At 42.0% G+C, this 20595-nt stretch overlaps 1 protein-coding gene across 4 annotated transcripts in view; it reads right to left on the bottom strand.

The window, feature by feature from the left end:
• Nucleotides 1-20595, bottom strand: part of PRKCZ (protein kinase C zeta) — a 604208-nt gene that overhangs the window by 159265 nt on the left and 424348 nt on the right. For all 4 annotated transcript variants that reach the window (XM_069240998.1, XM_069241001.1, XM_069241000.1 and 1 more), the window contains 3 exons: nucleotides 11730-11811; nucleotides 7749-7801; nucleotides 7120-7308 (listed from right to left, as the gene is read on the bottom strand). In XM_069240998.1, the coding sequence (XP_069097099.1) occupies nucleotides 7120-7308; nucleotides 7749-7801; nucleotides 11730-11811 (324 nt within the window). The remainder of the gene's footprint in view (nucleotides 1-7119; nucleotides 7309-7748; nucleotides 7802-11729; nucleotides 11812-20595) is intronic.

A 20595-nucleotide genomic window follows, 5' to 3' on the forward strand; every position in this document is an offset into this window, starting at 1 on the left:
AGTCAATGCCAGCGTCCAATTTTTTCCAAATTATTTCTGTCCAACCATGCAGCACGGGCTTCCTCATAAATGTATGGCCCAGCAGGCAGCCAGTTGAACCCAAGCACCGCGCCCGGCACCGCTTACTCAGGTGCACTCATGCACAATATCTGCCGCGCATGGGCCTGCCCGGTTCAGGACTAGCGGGCACTAGCATCAGTGGCAGGGGTGGCTGCGCCGTGATCCTACAGTCCTGCAGTGAGGGCCTCCACTGAGCTAGCACATACGTCATCCAGCCAGCCCTGGTAGCCCTCATTCGGTCACCCTCCCCAGCGCAGCAGACCTGCATCCCGGCCCAGTCAGTGCCAATCGCCAGGCAACGGGCAGGCACAGCAAGGCAGGGCCCAGTCCCGACCCAGGCATGCATCGCTCCCTCAGCGGCAAAGGCAGGCTCAGACCGTGCTCCTTATCGGTGAGACAGAGTCAGCATTGCTCCGATCCAGGCGGCCCCACCTCCTCACCTGTGCCCCTTCCGCAGTCCCGCATCTCTGGCCGTAGCGCAGGAGAGGGCGTCAGGCACACAGATCAGATAGGCCCTTCGTGCGGCTGATGGCTCAGCCTGGTGGTACAGCCGCTGCCTCTTAGTTCAGGCCGCACCCCGCGGCCAGCAGTATGTCTGCACCACACCAGCAGTCACACAAGGGAGGCTGATTCCATTGCAGCCTGTAGTCTGCTTACAGTCACATATTTCAGAGACCTGGATGGCCCACAAAGTCTACGATTAATGAAGGATTTTCACCTCCGGCCGGCAGTCTCAGCAGAGTGCTGCCATCTTGCTGCCGGTCTCTCTGGTGACCCCATGTGCTGTACAAGTTACACACAGATCAGAGTGCACAATGCTGGCAATTACAACCGCATGTAAATCCTCTTCTATAAACATAATAAGATCATGTGAGTTAAGCAGAATGATCACAAGAATGTTCTGACTTTAAGCCAATGTCAGAACACAGCATTTATTCTGTTCACTTTTTGTTCATACAGGTTTAGCCTTTCATCCTTCCAAAGTGGGTAAATTGATTGCCACAAATTGGGTAATAGTAACATCAATTATTTATATACTATTTAGACATGCAGAAGTCTGGTATTTACCACTATCTTTTAAGAGGGGCTTGCAGTCTGTTCATCTTCGGTGGGAGTGTCAGAGGATACCCCTGCTCTTCCTTTGTGCATAAAATCAGCAGCTTCCATCCTCACTGTTTTCACACCTGTAACGAGGCCCAGTCATTGCTTGCTATTCTGAAAGTTAGGTAATTAGGCAGCGAAATATGGTTGAAGGCCCCACAAAAAAAGCATTACAAAAAAGAACAAGGGGCGACTGCCCCCTTGTGGAAGGCTTTGGGTGAACCAGGGGGATTATTAAGCATCTGCCCTTCTTTATTGTTCTCAAGCACAGTATTCATACTCTTGACTTCAATTAGATTAACCTTGCAAACACTAAGAACACACCTCAGTTTCTTGAAGTAAGAAAGGACATTTATAGCTGGGCCATTCTGTAATGTTGCCAGATGCTGCTTTATACTTCAACATCTGAAGCACTTCGGTTGTACACTATCTTAGCACTTACTTCAGTACTTCGCATGTCTGATATCGTTTCACGCTTATTTTTCTGAACAATTTTCACCACCATACTATCTCTTCCCCTTCTAACTTTGCCTTTATAATTTAATTCAACCATAAATTTAAATGCATTTTCTATCCTGTTTGCAATCTGTATCACCCTTTCCAATGTAATCTGTTTCACACTTGGCAACTTTTCCTGAATCTTCTGATTACTAGTTCTATTTGTTAACAAATCCCAAATATTTTCCTCCTGAAAATATTTACATTTAAATGTCACAGATAACGTTTGTAAGCATTCCGGCTTGCAAAATGGAACACATTTGTTACAGAAACCTTCATTGATGGACTTTGTAACATTTTCTGGCCACCAAGATAACAGCTGCAACTTCATCAGGAAGACAAAAGGGCTAACTGGCATTATACATTTTCTACAGAAGTAACCCCAGTTTTTGTGGTAAGGTTGAAGGATCAGGCCATCCTTCTGGGAGAGGAGGTCCACTGTGTCCATGAGAAGAAGATATGGCCGAATTTAGAGTGTGAACAGACTGGCATACCAGATCCTTCTTGACTAATCAAAGGATCAGGATCATCTTGCCCAATACTACAGCAGAACTTTTGACATCAATAGAATGAGTGGCAAAGCGTGCAGCGGGTCCTGATTACTGCGGAACCTCAAGAGATACCCCTGTTAACTCTAGAGAAGTTATTATATGAAACAAAACTGAGGACATTTCTTGAACAGGGTGTGACGAAGCGATCCATGTATGGACACCCCAATCTGCAGGAGATGACCTCTGTCACGGGATGCAGTTGCTATTTATGTTCTTCTAGAGGGAAATGACTCAGAATATCTGTCTTTACAATGAGAGAAACTTCTAGCTGAGCCCCCACCAGGACAATTCCCCCTTGTTTTGCTCACAGTCAAATTTATATGTAGATGCTGATGCTCTGATGCAGACCAGAGGCCTCGTGCAGACATGTCGCCCAAATGAGCTCCCCAGCCTAGTGACTGGATATCTGGGACTACAGCAGCATGGGCCTGCACAGAACTGAAAGAATGATCCACTATAAAGATGTAGAGATCCATCCTGAGAGTGCAGACCTGCATGGCCTGATTGGAGGATCTGCAGCTGATCAATGAGGCTCATCTGATGTTTGAGTCACTGTTGCCCCAGGCACCAGTGCAGGGCTTTCATGCACCATCTAGCGTATGCACCAACAAGGTGCATGAGGGCAAGCGGACTTAAGATGTGCAGAACTGGAATTTGTGTTGGAGTAGGAAACCTCCGATTCATCTCCTCAATATCCACAATCCTCAGGGTGGGAGGAAAAGCCTTCATGTGGGTCGTCTCCAATGCCACTACTTTGAAGGTTAACTTCTGGATCAAGGGAGGTGTGACTTTGCGGCTTTGATAGTAAAGCATAGGCTGTGTCGGCGGAGGGGATGGGGAGTCAACGTGCCCTGAAGGTAGCCCTCAACCAGCACTTGGGACTCTGCTTTTACTTGCCAGAAATGCATGGACTCCCATATACTGCATTAAAGCTGCCACGACTGCCAACGATTTTGCAAAGATACATTGTGGGGTTGGCAGTCTGAATGATAAGACCGTGAAATAATAGTGGGATACAGTGACCTCAGGTAAAGGATGTGGGTGGGGAGAATTGGAACATGGATGCTTACCAATCTCTTGCATTCAGGGACAAAATGATGACTCAGAGGCATAATCCTGAATTTGTCATGTTGAATGAACATGCGCATACGGCAGAAATACAGGATAAGTCTCATAGCTCTGTCGTTATTAGGGACCAAGTGGTAAGAACAAGACAATTCTGTGCACAGCAGAGGCAACATCTCTATGTCCCCTCTGTTTAGCAGGACAAGGACTTTTGCCCCATTCTGGAGGTGTGTTGCAGAGAGCACGATGTGTTGGAAGGGGGACACTCTGGAGAGAGGAAGACCTAGGGTAGGATGAAGCCCCTGCATAATGCCTGATCACTTTAAACATTGTTTTTCTCAGTGAATTGCTGATTTTTTAACGCAAGTTAAGGTCTTAGCACCATTAACAGTAAACATATTATATAACAATAACTTCTTAAGAACAGCACGTCACTTTATTAGGACATTGAAGGAACTTGGACCTTGGCTCATGTACAAAAGATGATTTTCATCACGTTCATGATAAATAAAAATTCTTTATGAACAGCACATGCCACTTCAGAAATATTTTAGAAAGAACAAAAATAATTTTGTTTTAGAACTACCGTTTAGAACCTTATAGATGGTCATGATTTAAAATACCTGGCAAAATAACGTTTGTCTATAATGCGCTGTTTTTACATAACATTAGCCTTTTAACTGATTGGTGATATTGACATTTGCGAGTACTGTGGTGCCCCCCATCGCCCCCTCACCCCACCCCAAGGACCTCTGAAATGTAGTATTACTTCAGCAATCATGGGTTGAACATCTTTGGAAGCAAAAATGGAGGATGAAACAAGTCAGTCCAATGTTTGGAAAGGTGATGTGGGGTGCTCTAGAGGTTGGGTCAATAAGATTAAGGAAGGACTAAGTAATATAAGGATAACCATCAAGAGTCATTGTGAGACCCATTTGAAGGTGTGATGCTGAAACGCGTCTATTTTGTGAGCCCCTTGAAATAAACACACAGGACCTTTTCACCCGCATCACCTTTGAGAATCGTTTTTTTGGTATTGCACACCACTGATTGATAGGTGAAAACATAAGTTAAAATGTAACATTTTAAACAACACTGACATTCATTACTTATAGTTCACTGAGCTAACTAGAACTTGTGCGCCCACCATGCTCAGTCTTGTCTTCAATTATGATAGCCGTCTTGCCATCAATAACGTCATTGAACATATCATAAGTGATGCAATTTTTTGAGGTCAAAAGCATAGCATGGAAAGGGCACACGTTCTAGTTAGCTTATTCAACTATAACTTGCATCTTAGAGGATTTTTAATTTAAAACAGTAGGTTTTAACTGACATTTTCACCTAACCATAACGTCACTTTTACCTTTGTTTTTTCAGTAAATTTCTGAGTTTTTAAAAATAAAGATAGATATTAATACTGTATCTAACCTTTGGTTTGCTCAGTGACTTTTGAGGGTTTTTTTTTAACATACAATAAGATTGTATTACCATACCCAATCCCCTGCAAGTGGTCAACTACTGAGGTCTCTGAGGACCAACTGTCTCTATTTTGCTAACCATAGTTTCTCCAAACTACACAACTGATTTACACCTCCTAGTGGAGCCGGCTGCAATGTGGCAGTACAGCAGGTGCAGTACCACCCATCATGCATTCCACTGCCTGTAATCCGGGCAGTAGAATGCATGATGGGGCTGTGCATGGGGACCCCTGCACTGCCCATGCCAAGTGAATGGTCATAATGTGACAGTCGGACCACCAAGACCACGGCGGTCTGACCACCACCGTGACCCTGGCGGTCTGGTGACCACCAGGGCCATAATGACCCCCATAGTCCTAGGTATATAGTTATGGTACAGGGCTTTACATGTTATTCAGCAAACCCCTCCTTCACATGTATAAAAATTGTGTTAAGCTGGTTAAGGTAACTACTTCAAGTTGTGTACAGTGACTGAAGACATCTCCTACGATGCACACACAAAAAGTGCACGCAGTAATGGTTAGCTATTATTGTGGTGCAAAAAACTGTCCCACTTTGAATATAATGAAAAAAAACCTTGGAAAATAACTCCAAGTATTTCACTGACAAAAATAAATTTTCAAAGTGAAGTTATGGTTAGGATTACTTATAACACCACAATGCATGTATAAAAGACCTCTGAAACTCGGCTGAAAAAAAAACACAATTAAAGAGCATTTATGGTTACAACCCTGCCCCCCCCAACCAAAATAAAAAACAATTACAACTTCCCAGTTATGGTTAAATAAACAACCCAGAACTTGTGCACTGCATCAAGAACTGTTTATGACCTCGTGTAACACTCATGATGCCCAGGACAAATACGGACTATTCCGGATAGCAAGTTCTCTGTGGAAACGTAGGAACAAAATAGTGGAACAAATAAGGTAATCAGATGATGACTCCTGTAGGATGAAATGAACGGATAATAAACCCAGACGTTGGTAAGAGGTTTGGGCACCCAATTCTAATGGCACCACAAAGTGCACTAATCTCTCCTGTTCCATCAAGAGACAAAGAAGCAGGCAGAAAATGTCTCCAACTCAGTACAGGGCAGAAGCAAGTTACAAGTACCATTCAGTTGAGAGGTACAAAAAACAAGAAAAACACAAGCCCAAACAGCGGAGATCAGAGGGAAGGAGGGTGAGAGGCCAGGAAAGGTGCAAATTACACACGAGTGTGTTTAACTCAACGACAGGCAGGTTATCAGACAAACTGGATGGAACTCCTGTTTCTTATACCGTCACAAACACCCATACCCACGAAGTGGCAGTGAATGAGAATGGTCGACATTCTGGATAGGGAAAATATTCTGTTGTATCTATGGAAAATTAGGGTTTTTACAGATTTCCATATGTCGACTCACGGGGAGACAGGATCAATTTACCCACTGTGTCCCCCGCGCAACAACCTGCATGTCCTCACTGGCCAGCAGTGCACCTCTGCCTTCCAGGAGGCATCTTGCTCTGCAATATTCCACACAAATGGGCGTGTGCTAGGGAAACTGAACCCGCCCTTCATAAGTTAGTCCATGTCCTACAATTTGCTGAGTCTCTAGTCTTCATTAAATTTAAATTTGATTCTATTTAGTATTAACTTTAATTAAGTAGTTCTAAGTAAACATTTAAAAAAATGTATAATAGCACTCTTGATGTAGTAACTTCCGATGCAGTGACCATCATGTAAAGACTCCTTATGTACTCACTGGCTATGTAGTGACATACTCTGTCACAATGCCCATCCTTAGCCACCAATCCTGTCACCGTGTACTACTGACATTCATTTATCCATAAGTATGCCCAAAATCTTCCACTCAACTGGTTATCACTCGGGCATCTGAGATTTTTATGTAACCAGAAATATTTCAATTTGTACATCTTTGTCTTGTACCACTGTATGCAAAGACTTTCTTCCCATATTTTGGTAACCTCTTCTGCTATATAAACTGCTAGGTCAGGCAATTTACATGGTTTTTTTCCATCACATGTGCCTTCCTGAAAGCATGTCTCTCCCAACACAGGTCCTAGGGGGTCTTTCTGAATATTTTTTTTAGGACCCTACTCGGACACAGACTCAGTAGCAGTTTTCGTTGTAATGAAGTGACAATGTCCGCAAAGAAACAACAGGCAGCATTGACATAGAAACAAAAAAACAGAAACACTGGATAGAACATGCTGCAAGCAGACCTTTCAAAGAGATGGAATGGTCTGAAGCTGCATGCATTTTATGCTTAAATTCCTTTAGAGGAACAAAGCACTGAAACATCAAAACGTGGAAGTAAACACATACAAATCTTAATGGATATACAGTACTCAAACCCTTACCTCATCATCATGGACTAATTCCTTCTTCACAACTTTCATAGCATATATCTGATCATTCTTTTTTAACCGTACTAAAAGAACTTTGGCATAGCTTCCTCGTCCAATGACTCTGATTAGATCAAAGTCATGCAGGCCAAGGCCCTGAGAGATTTTAATTCCTTCCATCCCTTCAATGACCGGCTTGATATCCTGCAAAGTGAGACATTAGATTCAATGAAAGAGTGCGGATCATAAAGCACTTCTGAGCTGCGTCTGATTGGCCAAGTCCCGCTCTTTTAGTTTAATGTCCCGCCCCATTTATTACCAAAACAAAAGGATCAAGAGGAGTAAGAAGTAAAGATTTGAGTGGGAAAGATAAAAGAAGGGAGAGAGATTTAATGCCAAGACAAGAACCAATATGGAAAATATGATGTGAAATTCACATCAAGCCAAACTTTTCTTGAACCCTTGAGCCACACTCTTCCACTAGTCTTGTATCGTTCACAACCACTCCAAGATGTCGCCAAAACTTTCTACCCCAGTAATGAATGACAGTGATGCTTTCAATATTTGACCCAAAATTAACTATTATTCGCAGCATATTGCTAATCTGTGAGAAATGACAAAGTGTCAATTGACATTTTGCTCACCTCAGAATCATCTTTGTTGTTGTCAAGTTTTCGGCTGGGAGCAATATAAGGAACTAAAAACGAAAAAAAAAACAGTTGTGTGTTTATCAGAACTTGATATTAATAATGACATTGTTACAGCACATCTTCCATATTCTATACCTCAAAAGATAATGTGTTGCCTGACAACATGTAGAGGTTAACCCGTTACTTTACGTGGGGTCAGTACTTGCAGCGGGAGCTGGACTGGAAACTGACAGAGCTGGAAGGTGCTTCAGTATGTCCTGTATAGTGTCGAACCATGCAAGCGGTAAGAGGGTTATGGGCGGTGGTGGGATGGAGGGCGCGAGACTCCGCAAGACTGTTCATGTTTAAAATAATGGGGTCAAATAGTTCACTTTAGAATAGCACCATTTTTTAATTATCTTGGTGAAAAAGTAATAATTTTTCTGGGCAGCTGTGAAGGGACACAAAAAAACTCTCAATATTTAAGGAACACAAGAGAACGAATTCTTCAAAGCAGCAAATCCTGTGTACGTGCCTACAGGGCTTAGAAAACACGTGTGCACTGCTCTCCGGGTCTAACGAATGCGGTCCTGAAAGCAGCCCTTAGCCAGCCCTAGCCTAAAGCAGGTTTATCTTTGTAAAGTGTGGCCAGTCTGGCTCAAAATGGCACGAACAACACGCGACAGTAACCATGCTATTCACATGTGGCAGTCTTTCTGCGTCATACTGCCTTTCCATAGACACTAAAAGCACCCTGAAATGAAAGATTAGTTACCTGTAACCACAGATCTTCGGTCCTGGTAGCTTTCCACAGCTTCAAATGGTGTTACTCATTTCTCTTCATCACGCTTGGGAACCTGCCTTTATGTAGGATATGTATAAAGGAACTCACACAGAAGCCCACTCACTTCATTTTTTTTTTTAGCTTCCTTACGTGGCCACTGAGGTGCAGAGACTATTCCCTGTGTCTTCTACGTGAAACCACAAAGATATCAACTCTGGAGTACTGCAATTTCTGGTATATAACTTTTAAACCTCCAACTGCGGATTTTGCATAGATTTGCGAGATTACAACAATAAATCATTACACAATCAAAGACAATAAGGAGTGAGGTGCACCGTGGTGAAAGAGCAGTGGAGTCGCTACTGAAGCTGATGTCATTCCCATCACAGACTATGTTGTCACACTTCATCAAAATGATCGACAGGTTCCTATGACAAAAGTCAATAATACAATAATATATTGTTTATATTGCCTGTTTGGAAAAGACTTGTTCTTTGCAATTGTGCAAAGGTATTAGACAACAATCTTTAGAACTATCCATACAGTAGCTAAGAGCTCTCTTTAAGTCCATGGTGTGTTTCAGCTGGGAGGACAGGCTTATAGAAAATGGGCAAGGTCACAGTTTAATTCATATGGAACTCAAAACAGACCTGGCAGTCAAATGTTGGATTTGCTATCAAGATTACTTTGCCCTCAAAGCATCTGGTATGAAGCTATTTATGGGCGCATGCCTGCAACAAACGGACATATATCACAGAAAATCAAAGGGAGCAATGCAGGACTCAAGATTACGGGTTTTAGATCCACCTTGCACATTGGGTCGAATTGCTATAATATATATATATATATATATATATATAGAGAGAGAGAGAGAGAGAAAACCATATTTGCTTTCATGTACTTTTTAGACTTTGGTAGATGGAGGGTGCCTAGGGATTAAGGGCAAAATGGAAAGGTTATGAACAACCCTCTCATGATTAACTAGATAATCCCTTGAAATAACAAAGATGTTTAAGTTGGCATTTTCAGGCTTTAGAAAACATCACTAAGTGCAGTCTAAAATGAGTGTAGTAGTATCACAGTAAGTGATGGGAGCAGAGCCAGGGATGCAGACACCACACTTTCCACAATCACAGAATACTTTCATCTGTTGAACTATGCTTGTCTGGTCGACGTTCTCCTTGGGAATTTAAGATACTTGCTGCAATTGTCAAATAGCCAGGTAGCAAAAACTCCAAGATCCAGGAACAATATCAGGTTTAGAAGAGGTGATGTAATATCTGTATTTGCTCTCTTTTCAAAAGGGTCTACTCTGAATCTGAAAGGCAAGTTAAAAAATATGGCTAACAAGCATGTAAACCGAATCCAACTCGCCCAAACTGGTAGTTTCAAGGCCATTCTTTTCCTTACACCAGACAAATACTGTCACCTCATGAGATGTATTAGATGCATTCCCTCTGTGTTTTTCTGCCAGTTTCTATTTCTGTCTTATTTGCGTGACTAACATTAGTCTGACAGGTACTTTCACTGTCAAATAAGCGACATTCATGCAGTCCCAACAGCTCCATTCCAACTCAATTGTAGTGGAATCCCTCTGGTCGAGCAAATCAAGTTCCTAATAGAGCCGTTGACCATGACAGCCAGGAACTTGGCTCAAACGTATTGGCTCTGTCGAGATGGCTTACAATCTACTACAACTGTCACCATATTAAAGTAGTATACAGCTCCCGTTCAGAGGTAATGCTTAGTAAGTTTGTTCTTTAGCACCTCAGAAATATACTCGTTAACATCTCAAAGGGCAGAGATAGAGTTTCAGGAAAGCCTCAGTCAAACTATATTCGGGAGTGACACATGTGTCTCAGTGTGGTAAAAGATGGCACACATAATGGAAGAAACCACACCTTCCATTGCCTTTCTGATTCCTAAAAAGGACTTGGAAAGTTTGGGAATTTCTTTTGTTGTACTGTGGTAAACATGTATGCTCCAGATGCTGAAAACAATTCTCCACCAAGGCACTGATTCTTACCCACCAGTTCCAAGTATGCTGCTCGGAGCACTGAGACATTTATGTACCGAAACTTTTCTTGTGATTTGATGTCATTTCACTACCACGTTTTCAAGATATGCCTGAAAGCAATACGTCTTTGACCACAGTCACTAGGGTATCAGTTCCTAAAACGGCATGGCTGCACTGAGATTGTTCTCCTTTTGACACCAGGTCAGAGTTAATTTTAATGCTTGTTTCATTATGATCTGATCCTCTCAACTAAGTGATTTATACTGCTAAGCAGCTGGTAGCTGCTTATAGGGTGCTGTATTAAGTATGAAACAAAAAAACAAAGAAATGCTGAAGGATGTTCCCAATAGTGATATGTTTATGGGCACAGAACAGGTTCAACAGCTGTGGCATGAGTAACAGCATCTAAATTGGTGTCGCTAATGGTTTTTCAATGGCTGTTCTAAACGAGGAACCCTTTTTATATGGCATCGAACACCAGGGTCCACCCTTCAAAAAGCAGCAGTCCCACAACGATCCAAGCTTGTGTACAAACACCCTCAACACACTTGTATTTTAGACACTCCTACATATGAGACTAGCTGATAGGTGTCACAGTGCACATGCTACTCATGAGTACCCTTCATATAGCTCTCAATCATCTTCAGGTTAGAAAGAAACTTCCTGTCTGTATCCAGACACAGATGTGATCACAGATGGGATAGCTGTGGGTCCTTAAGATGGTGCTTGCCTTCCACTAGTGATTCCCCACATAAGGAAGCTTTGGTTGCAAACCACTCCATCAGGGTTGACTGTGTGCTGGCCAAACCATAATGGTTGCTGCTAGGCCATAATCTTCTTGCATTTTTAGTATCTGAAACGTTAGCAGTCTCAGAGCTGTGCCTCACGGAGCCGAAACTATTCTGGTATGCTATTTTTCGAGACAGTTGGTTGTCAAAACCAGACTTGAAAACAGGCTCTAACAGAGAAGATACATATTATAAAGTTAGCCTTTCCAGGGATGAGTTTATTAAAAGATTGAGACACAAGAGATATTTTATGGCCCCAAAAAACACCAGAAGAACTATATTTAAATCTTCACAAGTTCAAATGATACACTAGTAAAAAAAAACTTCAATCAACTTAATTGAGTTGTCGACCAGCATATCCAGTACCAACATATCCATTTCTAAGATCAATTAATAAAATAACCTACCCTCATCTGTGTCATCCGAGGCAAGCTCAGCTTCATCGTTTTTATCATTTACTTGAGGCTCTTGGGTAGGCATGACCGAATCCTGAAAACAAATGCACATGCTATCAAAAAGAGAACAATGTAATGTTATTCAAAGTAATAGTGGCAACATGTGGCAGAAAAGAAATAAGAATGATGATCACTGTTTACTTTCTACTGAATCAAAAAAACTGGAAACAGGTGCTGCAGAAGCCACTTCAAGCGGAAAACGGTATCACGTTGACCTTTAGGTCTAATGTCCGCAGTTCCTCCATGTTGTACAGGCAAGAAGTAGGGACAGACTTGTCTAACCTCTGACCATCATCTCAGCAGAAGGCGGCATGCTACAGTCAACTAATGTTAAAGACTGAGCAGCAGACATGAAAAACAACCTCTCTAGCCACATAAGAAAGAAAGAAAAAGGTATCAAATTCGGAACCACGCAAAGATCATCAAAACCCTGCTTGCTTAACAAAATGAACACCTTTCAAACATAAAACAAATATGAAGGTGCGGGGGTATTTCCAAAGGTACCCTACAGCTGGGGGTAAGTTGCAAGTATAAATTAACGCTCACGTTTTTGAATACCTTTACTACTTTTGTACACACAAAATGTAAACTTGCATGTTTCCACCTAAATTTATCAGTGTACTTTACTACTATCCCGATGGCACAGATCTAGCTGTGGTAAAGTATAAGGAACTGTAAAACAAAAAAAAGTTTATTAATCTTGAAACAAAAATCGTAAAAATACTTTTATGTTCATATATTAATGTAAATTAATGTTAAGAAATAGGATAGATGGAGATTATCATTCGTAGATTTGTAAATTTGATTTTTTCAGTGCGTACATAGTAACTACTGTTCATATTACAAAGTGCGGTTTGTAATCTGAATGAAGTTTGATGCAAACATGAAACAAGGTATCCTCTACAATTTTAAGACTTGTAAAGCAAATACAATATAAAAAATAGTCCGATAAATTGGATTTTTAGTGCGCATGCACTAACTAATGTACATATTACAAAGTGCAGTTTGTAATCTGAATGAAATTTGATGCAAAAATGAAACAAGGTATCCTCTACAATTTTAAGACTTGTAAAGCAAATACAATATAAAAAATAGTCCTATAAATTGGATTTTTCTGTGCGTACCTACTAACTACTGTACATGTTACAAAGTGCAGTTTGTAATCTGAATGAAGTTTGATGCAAACATGAAACAAGATATCCTCTACAATTTTAAGACTTGTAAAGCAAATACAATACGAACAATAGTCCTATAAATTACACTTAATGGCATGATTAGAATGCTTCCAAACAACTCCAGTAGAATCAAAAACAGCATGTAAAAAACACACAGTTTCATCAACTCTATCAATTTAAATCCTCAAATTACCAGAGACCTAAAGAAATTTCAGGAGTGCCTGGTCATTTGAATCCGTGCGCCGCAATACTACCTACACATATGCCAAAAATAAACAAGTAATAATAATTTTCAAGCCTTTGCTATACAAAGCGATTTCAAATGTACATCAACATCACTTCAACTGTGTAATTTTTGGGGTTCTTGTGGTACACTTTAAGGCGCCTCCAGTTTTAATCAGCACCTGGCACTGGTGAGAATAGGTCAATTGGCATTTTTGAATATTTGCACTTCTAACATTTCCCTGCAATGGCAGAAGTTTTGGAATAGTCCTTGTTTGAGTCTTCATTAGTGTTAGAAAGTGAAAGACAATATAAAACATAATTCTATTTTTCCCCTGGATTTATAAAAAAATCTCACATGCATTATTTTGCAATAGAAAACTGCCCACAATCCCTGGCAAAGAAGAACACTCATTTTCAGGTGGATGTGCACACATGGTCAGGGCAAAATGCCATCACACACATGGCAAGACAGGCAATGTATGAAGTGTGATAACAATGCACTATACTGTTTGCTATCATAGGCAGAAGAATATTAATGAAAGAACATGCTGTTGGCAGAATAAGGCTGATCTGAAGGCTCTCAATGTACGCACTTGCCTTTGTATTTTCAAGAGCCTGACAGTTACACAGATACCTAAACTTGCCAGTCCTCCCTAAATGGGTACATCATGTGCAAACCATCTCCCCCAGGGTTTGTCAAGGGGAATACCCAGCAATACCTTTAACTGCTAAAGGTAATCTGTGAGACTCCAAGTTAAAAAATATCTCTACAATCTTTAACGGGGTTACTATCTTTAACATACATTAGATCTACAGATTTTATTATAACTTTTATTAAGGGAATCAGTCCTACTGCATCTCAACAAGCTTTTCCCAAAGAACCCATTAACTTTAAATTGGCTTCACGCCGTAGCCAACTCAAGCTTCCAACATTGAGCATTAGCTTTTCCAGAAACTACTCCTTGGCCATAAAACTGAAAACATGGGCCAAAAAAAGGAACAGCTGGTAAACAAAATACAACCTGTCTTACAGGGCCTAACAAGGATTTTAACAGTGCAAATCTACCTCCACGATTTGTCAGAGGATGGTAATCGCCACCAAGTCACATGTCTACTAAGGTAATTTTTGAGACTACATGTAACAAAAATACCTGCCTACAGGCGATAGCAGTGGTTTACAATCTTTTGACTTCTGTGGATCCCCACTTTATCATTACTGGAAACCAGGGACCCCCAATGAATCATTATTGTGATCTCGGGACCCGCCACTGAGTCATTACTAAAATCTCGGGACCTAATCTGTTGACATTATTTAATTTTCTAAGCTATCGTGGAACCTCCGAAGAGGTTTTGCGGATCCCCAGGAGTCCCCGGACCACAGGTTGGGAACCACTGGGCTATAGTATAGTGTAACAACGATTTATTAAAGGTCCATTGGCTTTAGCATATGCATCTTTATACAGTTGAACGGCTATCACACATGCTTTGACCATGCAAGGTAAGTATAGTTAAGGTACCTACATAATTATTATATATATATATATATATATATATATATATATATATATATATATATATATATATATATATATATACATATATATATATATATATATATATATATATACATATATATATATACACACACACACATGTATATATATATTTTTTTCCACTCAAAACAAAAGTTAAAGGGATGTTATAGTAAGCTTCTGCCCTTACATGCACAAAACAATACAAAATCTTTTTTAGCTGTTATAGTTAGAGTTATTTCAAGTTACTACAACTCGTGCCCTAAGGTAACTATAACTCATGTCCCCGCCATGCACAGTTTCTCATCAATAATTGTATTGCAAAAGCTGCAGTGATAATATCAATGATGCCTTTGAAGATGTCATCAATGATGTAATATGTTTGGTAATTAGCTGTGCATTGCAGCAGAAGTTACCTTAGGGCCCAAGTTATAGTTACTTGAAATAACTAACTGTAACAGCTGAATTTCTATGGTTTGTGTGTGTAAATTCAGAACCTAACTATAACGTCCTTGTAACGGTTTGTTTTTTTTCAGTGAATTTCTAGTTTTTTTTTTTTTATGTAGCGGGGGTGGCCGCAGGGCCCAGACTGTGGCCAACCCCAGCAAGCATCCAGCCAAAGGCCGTAACTATAACTCGCGCCCTAAGGTAACTATAACTTGTCCCTTCACCAAGCACAGCTAATTACTTCACATATCAAATCACTGATGACAAGGTCTATGGCATCTTTGATATTATTACTGCAACATCTGCAATAAAATTATTGATGAGAAAACTGTGCATGGTTGGGCGCGAGTAATAGTTATTCGAGTTAAACATAACGGGGGAATTTCTATGGTTTTGTACATTAGAATCTGAGCCTAACTATAACCTCCCTCTAACCTTTGGTTTTTCAGTGTATTTCTATGTTTTTTATTACTATTTCCTAAATAAAACATCCCTGTAACCTTTGTTTCTTTCCGTGACACATATACGTGACACATATACACGTTCACTGTGTATTGTGACATGCTGCGTCTTCATTATTCAAGGTGCCACTGTCTCTCCCTTTCTGACTGAGACACCTTGTAGGCACACTTGATGCACGGTCTTTTCTTGTGCTAATAAACCATCAATGTGTAGATGGGTACTGAGTAGTGATGATTTGGATGATGATTATCAATTCCTTTTATTATAAATAGTTTGAATTCCTTGTTGTTCTTCCTGTTACACAAGTGAACTTATTATTGGGGGGTGAGTTACTCATTGATTGCTTAATGGAAGTTTACAGCATGTAAAAGCACAGAACCTGGAAATGTTGTTTTTATTTCTGTTTCCCTTATGTGTGGGCCTTGTAGTCAGATGACTACGTCCTGAAGAGACCCTACCAGTCACACGGGGTCCAAACATCAAAGAATCCTCCCGATTGGTTGTTCGATGGATTCCATACTGACATATGCAAACCCTGTTATGAATTTTAGCAATCAATGCATACAGTCATTGGGAATTGTATAGCATCATCTACATTATAATTACTTATTTTGTTGATTGTAAAACTTGATTGAAGTCAAAACATTACAAAATGGAAACTATATCAGTTCTGTGTTTTGTCTTCTTTGTAATTAATTTTGGTCTGATTAATAAGTCAGAGTAACTCTAGGTTCCTCCTAAGGACAAATAAGAAAGTACCGCTTTTGAATGAGTCCCATGTGATAATTATTATATTAATACATAACTTTAAAAAGGTAAGAACCAGGTAAAATCATGTTTACTAAAAATAAATAAACCAATGAAAGCGTTTATATTCTAAATATTTCTGCACATTTAGTGGAATCTTGTTTTACACTTTTTTCAGCCTACTTTCTACTGTGTGCTGCCTATATTATACGGCAGGTAAAACATTTCAAGCTACAGCAGCCTCTTCTATACTGTGTGAAATTTGTTTTGAACGAATTACTTTTATATTCACAGCACTTCCTTTCACAGGCTGGCACATCACAGAACTATAAATAAACATGTCGCCATTTCCCAGTGAGCTAAAAAAAAAGTTCAAATCAGTGACTCTTCAGTTAGATCCACAAATATCTGAATGGACTGTGTTAACAAAATGATGTTTCCTACCAGAAGAACGAGTTACTTACCTTCGGTAACGACTTTTCTGGTGGATACATTAGCTACCTGTGGATTCCTCACCTCATGAATACTCCCATGGCGCCAGCATTCTACGGAAATCTTCTTACTAGTCTCTGCACGTCGACGAGGACGTCACTGTCTCGCACGCGACGCCGTCTGACGTCATACAGGCAATAAGAGGTCCTCGACGACGTGCGGACGTCAGTACCAATCATTTTTTACGTGCATGAGAACAACCAGGCAATGCAATGAAAGAACAAAGCAACATCCATTATATTGTAAAAATACACCACATTGTATGAATAACTGTAAATCTTTTTTATGTACATATATATATATATATATATATAAAACTCTTTCTTTTAAAAATATATACACACACCAAGTATATACATAAAGATATATACACATATACCCATATATATATATAAATATATTATATATATACATCTATTGCACCCTCAAAGATCAAGAGGAGCGCACTCAAGGATTACTTGGCAAGACCATAAAGGCAACGGGGAGGCGGGTGGGACCGTGAGGAATCCACAGGTAGCTAATGTATCCACCAGAAAAGTCGTTACCGAAGGTAAGTAACTCGTTCTTCTGATGGATACAACTACCTGTGGATTCCTCACCTCATGAATAGAGTCCCAAAGCAGTACCACGCCCGGCGGTGGGTGCCTAAATGGTCAAACCAAGAAATCCTGCAGCACTGACCGTGCAAAATGGCCGTCCCTTCTAACCTCAGAATCTAAACAGTAATGTTTTGCAAAAGTGTGAAGGGACGACCAAGTTGCGGCCTTGCAGATGTCGACCACAGGAACACCTCTGGCTAAGGCCGAAGTGGCCGACTTAGCTCTGGTGGAATGAGCTCTAATGCCCTCAGGAGGATCCTTCTTTGCCAAAGAGTAACATATTTTAATGCAAAGAACAACCCACCTGGATAGTGTTCTCTTGTGGACTGCCTTTCCTCTCCTCTTGCCCACGTATCCAATAAACAGCTGATCCTCCAGCCTGAAATCCTTTGTTCTATTGATAAAGAAGCTCAACGCTCTCTTTGGATCCAGACGGTGCAGTCTTTCTTCCTCTTTGGAAGGATGAGGCGGAGGATAGAACGTGGACAAAGTAATTGCCTGAGCCAAATGGAAGGGTGAAACAACCTTCGGGAGGAAAGCAGCCTTGGTCCTCAACACCACCTTATCCCCATAAAAAGTTGTATAAGGGGGTTTTACTGATAAGGCCTGCAACTCACTCACTCTCCTTGCTGATGTTATAGCTATCAGGAAGACTGTTTTTAAAAACAAATACCTTAAGGGGCAAGAATGCATAGGTTCAAAAGGGGACCCCATAAGGAAAGTCAGGACTAAGGACAAATCCCATTGCGGCATAACGAATGGCTTTGGAGGATATTGATTTAGAAGACCTTTCAAGAATCTGATAACAATAGGGGATTTAAATAAAGATGGTTGGTCTGGAAGACATATGAAGGTTGACAAGGCCGATAAATAACCTTTAATGGTAGCCACTGCACAACCTTTCTGCGCCAGAGATAGAGCAAAAGACAAAACGTCCGATAGATGAGCTTGTAAAGGATCAATCTGCCTCTCTCCACACCACGCAACAAATTTAGACCACCTATTAGCGTAGATAGATTTAGTGGAGTGTCGCCTGGCCGCTAATATAACATCCACTACCTCAGGCGGGAGAGAGAAGGAACTCAGGTTGCCCCGTTCAATCTCCAGGCATGTAGGTGCAGACTCTGGAGGTTGGGGTGTAGAACCTGCCCCTGCGACTGCGAGAGGAGGTCTGCCCTGAAAGGGAGACGGAGCGGCGGGCACGTTGAGAGTTGGAGAAGGTCGGAGTACCACACCCTCCTTGGCCAATCCGGAGCTATTACGATTACTAGAGCCCGGTCTTGGCGAATCTTCCTCAATACTCGAGGAATCAAGGGTATGGGAGGAAACGCGTAAAGCAACTGGCCGCACCAGGTCATTTGAAACGCGTCCCCCAATGCTTCCTGCATCGGATACTGAAGGCTGCAGAACAACGGACAATGCGCGTTCTCTCGAGTGGCGAACAGATCTACCCGAGGAAACCCCCACTTCTGGAAGATTAAACGGACTTGATCTGGATGGAGACGCCACTCGTGGTCTGCCGAGAAGTGGCGACTGAGACTGTCCGCACGCACGTTCAAGACTCCGGCCAGATGGTTTGCTATCAAGCAAATCCGATGGTCCTTTGCCCAGGACCATAGTCGAAGAGCTTCTCTGCAGAGAAGGTACGACCCCACTCCTCCCTGCTTGTTTATGTACCACATCGTGGTAGTATTGTCCGTTAGGACCTGTACCGACTGACCACGAAGGGAAGGGAGGAAGGCCTTGAGAGCCAGACGTACAGCCCGTAACTCTAACAGATTGATGTGAAAAATCTGTTCCTCTGGAGACCAAAGACCTTTGATCTCCAGATCCCCCAGATGAGCTCCCCACCCTAGAGTGGAAGCATCCGTTATGACTGTGGCCACTGGTGGCGACTGCTGGAACGGTTTTCCTTGTGAAAGATTGTTGCTTGCAATCCACCACTTCAAATCCACAGCAGCATCTCTGGAGATCTTGACAGTACCCTCTAGATCCCCTCTGTGTTGAGACCACTGCCTTCGGAGGCACCACTGAAGAGCCCTCATGTGCCAGCGAGCATGCGTGACCAACAGAATGCAGGAGGCAAAAAGACCGAGCAGACGAAGGACCTTGAGGACTGGAACTACCGCTCCGTTTCGAAACATTGGAACCAAATCCTGAATATCTTGAATCCGCTGAGGCGGAGGAAAGGCCCGACCCAATGTCGTATCCAGTACTGCCCCTATGAACAGGAGGCGCTGAGAGGGCTCCAGGTGAGATTTGGGCTCGTTCACCGAAAAGCCCAGGTCGAACAACAACTGGGTTGTTGACTGCAGATGACGCAACACAAGCTCCGGGGACTTGGCTTTGATCAACCAATCGTCCAAGTAAGGGAATACTGCTATCCCCTTCCTTCTGAGCTCTGCCGCAACCACCGACATCACCTTCGTGAAGACTCGAGGTGCTGAAGTAAGACCAAACGGAAGGACCGCAAACTGGTAGTGTTGCGATCCCACCACAAACCGGAGATACTTCCTGTGTGACTTGAGTATCGGGATATGAAAGTAAGCATCCTGCAAGTCGACAGACACCATCCAGTCTTCCATGTTCAACGCCAAAAGCACCTGTGCTAGGGTCAGCATCTTGAACTTTTCCTGCTTGAGGAACCAATTCAAGATCCTCAGGTCCAGAATTGGTCTCAAACGACCATCCTTCTTGGGAATCAGGAAATACCTTGAGTAAACTCCTTGACCCCTTTCCTGCTCCGGGACCAACTCCACCGCGCCCTTTAAAAGGAGGACTTCCACCTCCTGTTCTAGCAACAGGAGGTGTTCTTGTGAACAATACGAAGGGCGGGGCGGGATGAGGGGCGGAAACTCCCGAAAGGGAAGGGTGTAGCCTTTTCCCACAACACTGAGAACCCAAGTGTCCGACGTAACAGTCTCCCATTTGGTGAGAAAATGCTGTAATCTTCCCCCTACAGGAGAGGAGTGAGTGGGAAATGGTGGAAGCCTAAGGCTGCTTCCCCTGCTGCCCCCCGCCAGAGGATGAGGAAGAGGCAGAGTGCTGCTGAGAGGCTCCCCTGGTGCGGACCCTACCCCTCCCCCTAAAAGATCTATAGGGGTGGGAAGAGGCAGGTTGCTGATATCTTCCCCGAAAG

This window comes from Pleurodeles waltl, chromosome 6 (assembly GCF_031143425.1).
Source record: "Pleurodeles waltl isolate 20211129_DDA chromosome 6, aPleWal1.hap1.20221129, whole genome shotgun sequence".
Taxonomy (NCBI): Eukaryota; Metazoa; Chordata; class Amphibia; order Caudata; family Salamandridae; genus Pleurodeles; species Pleurodeles waltl.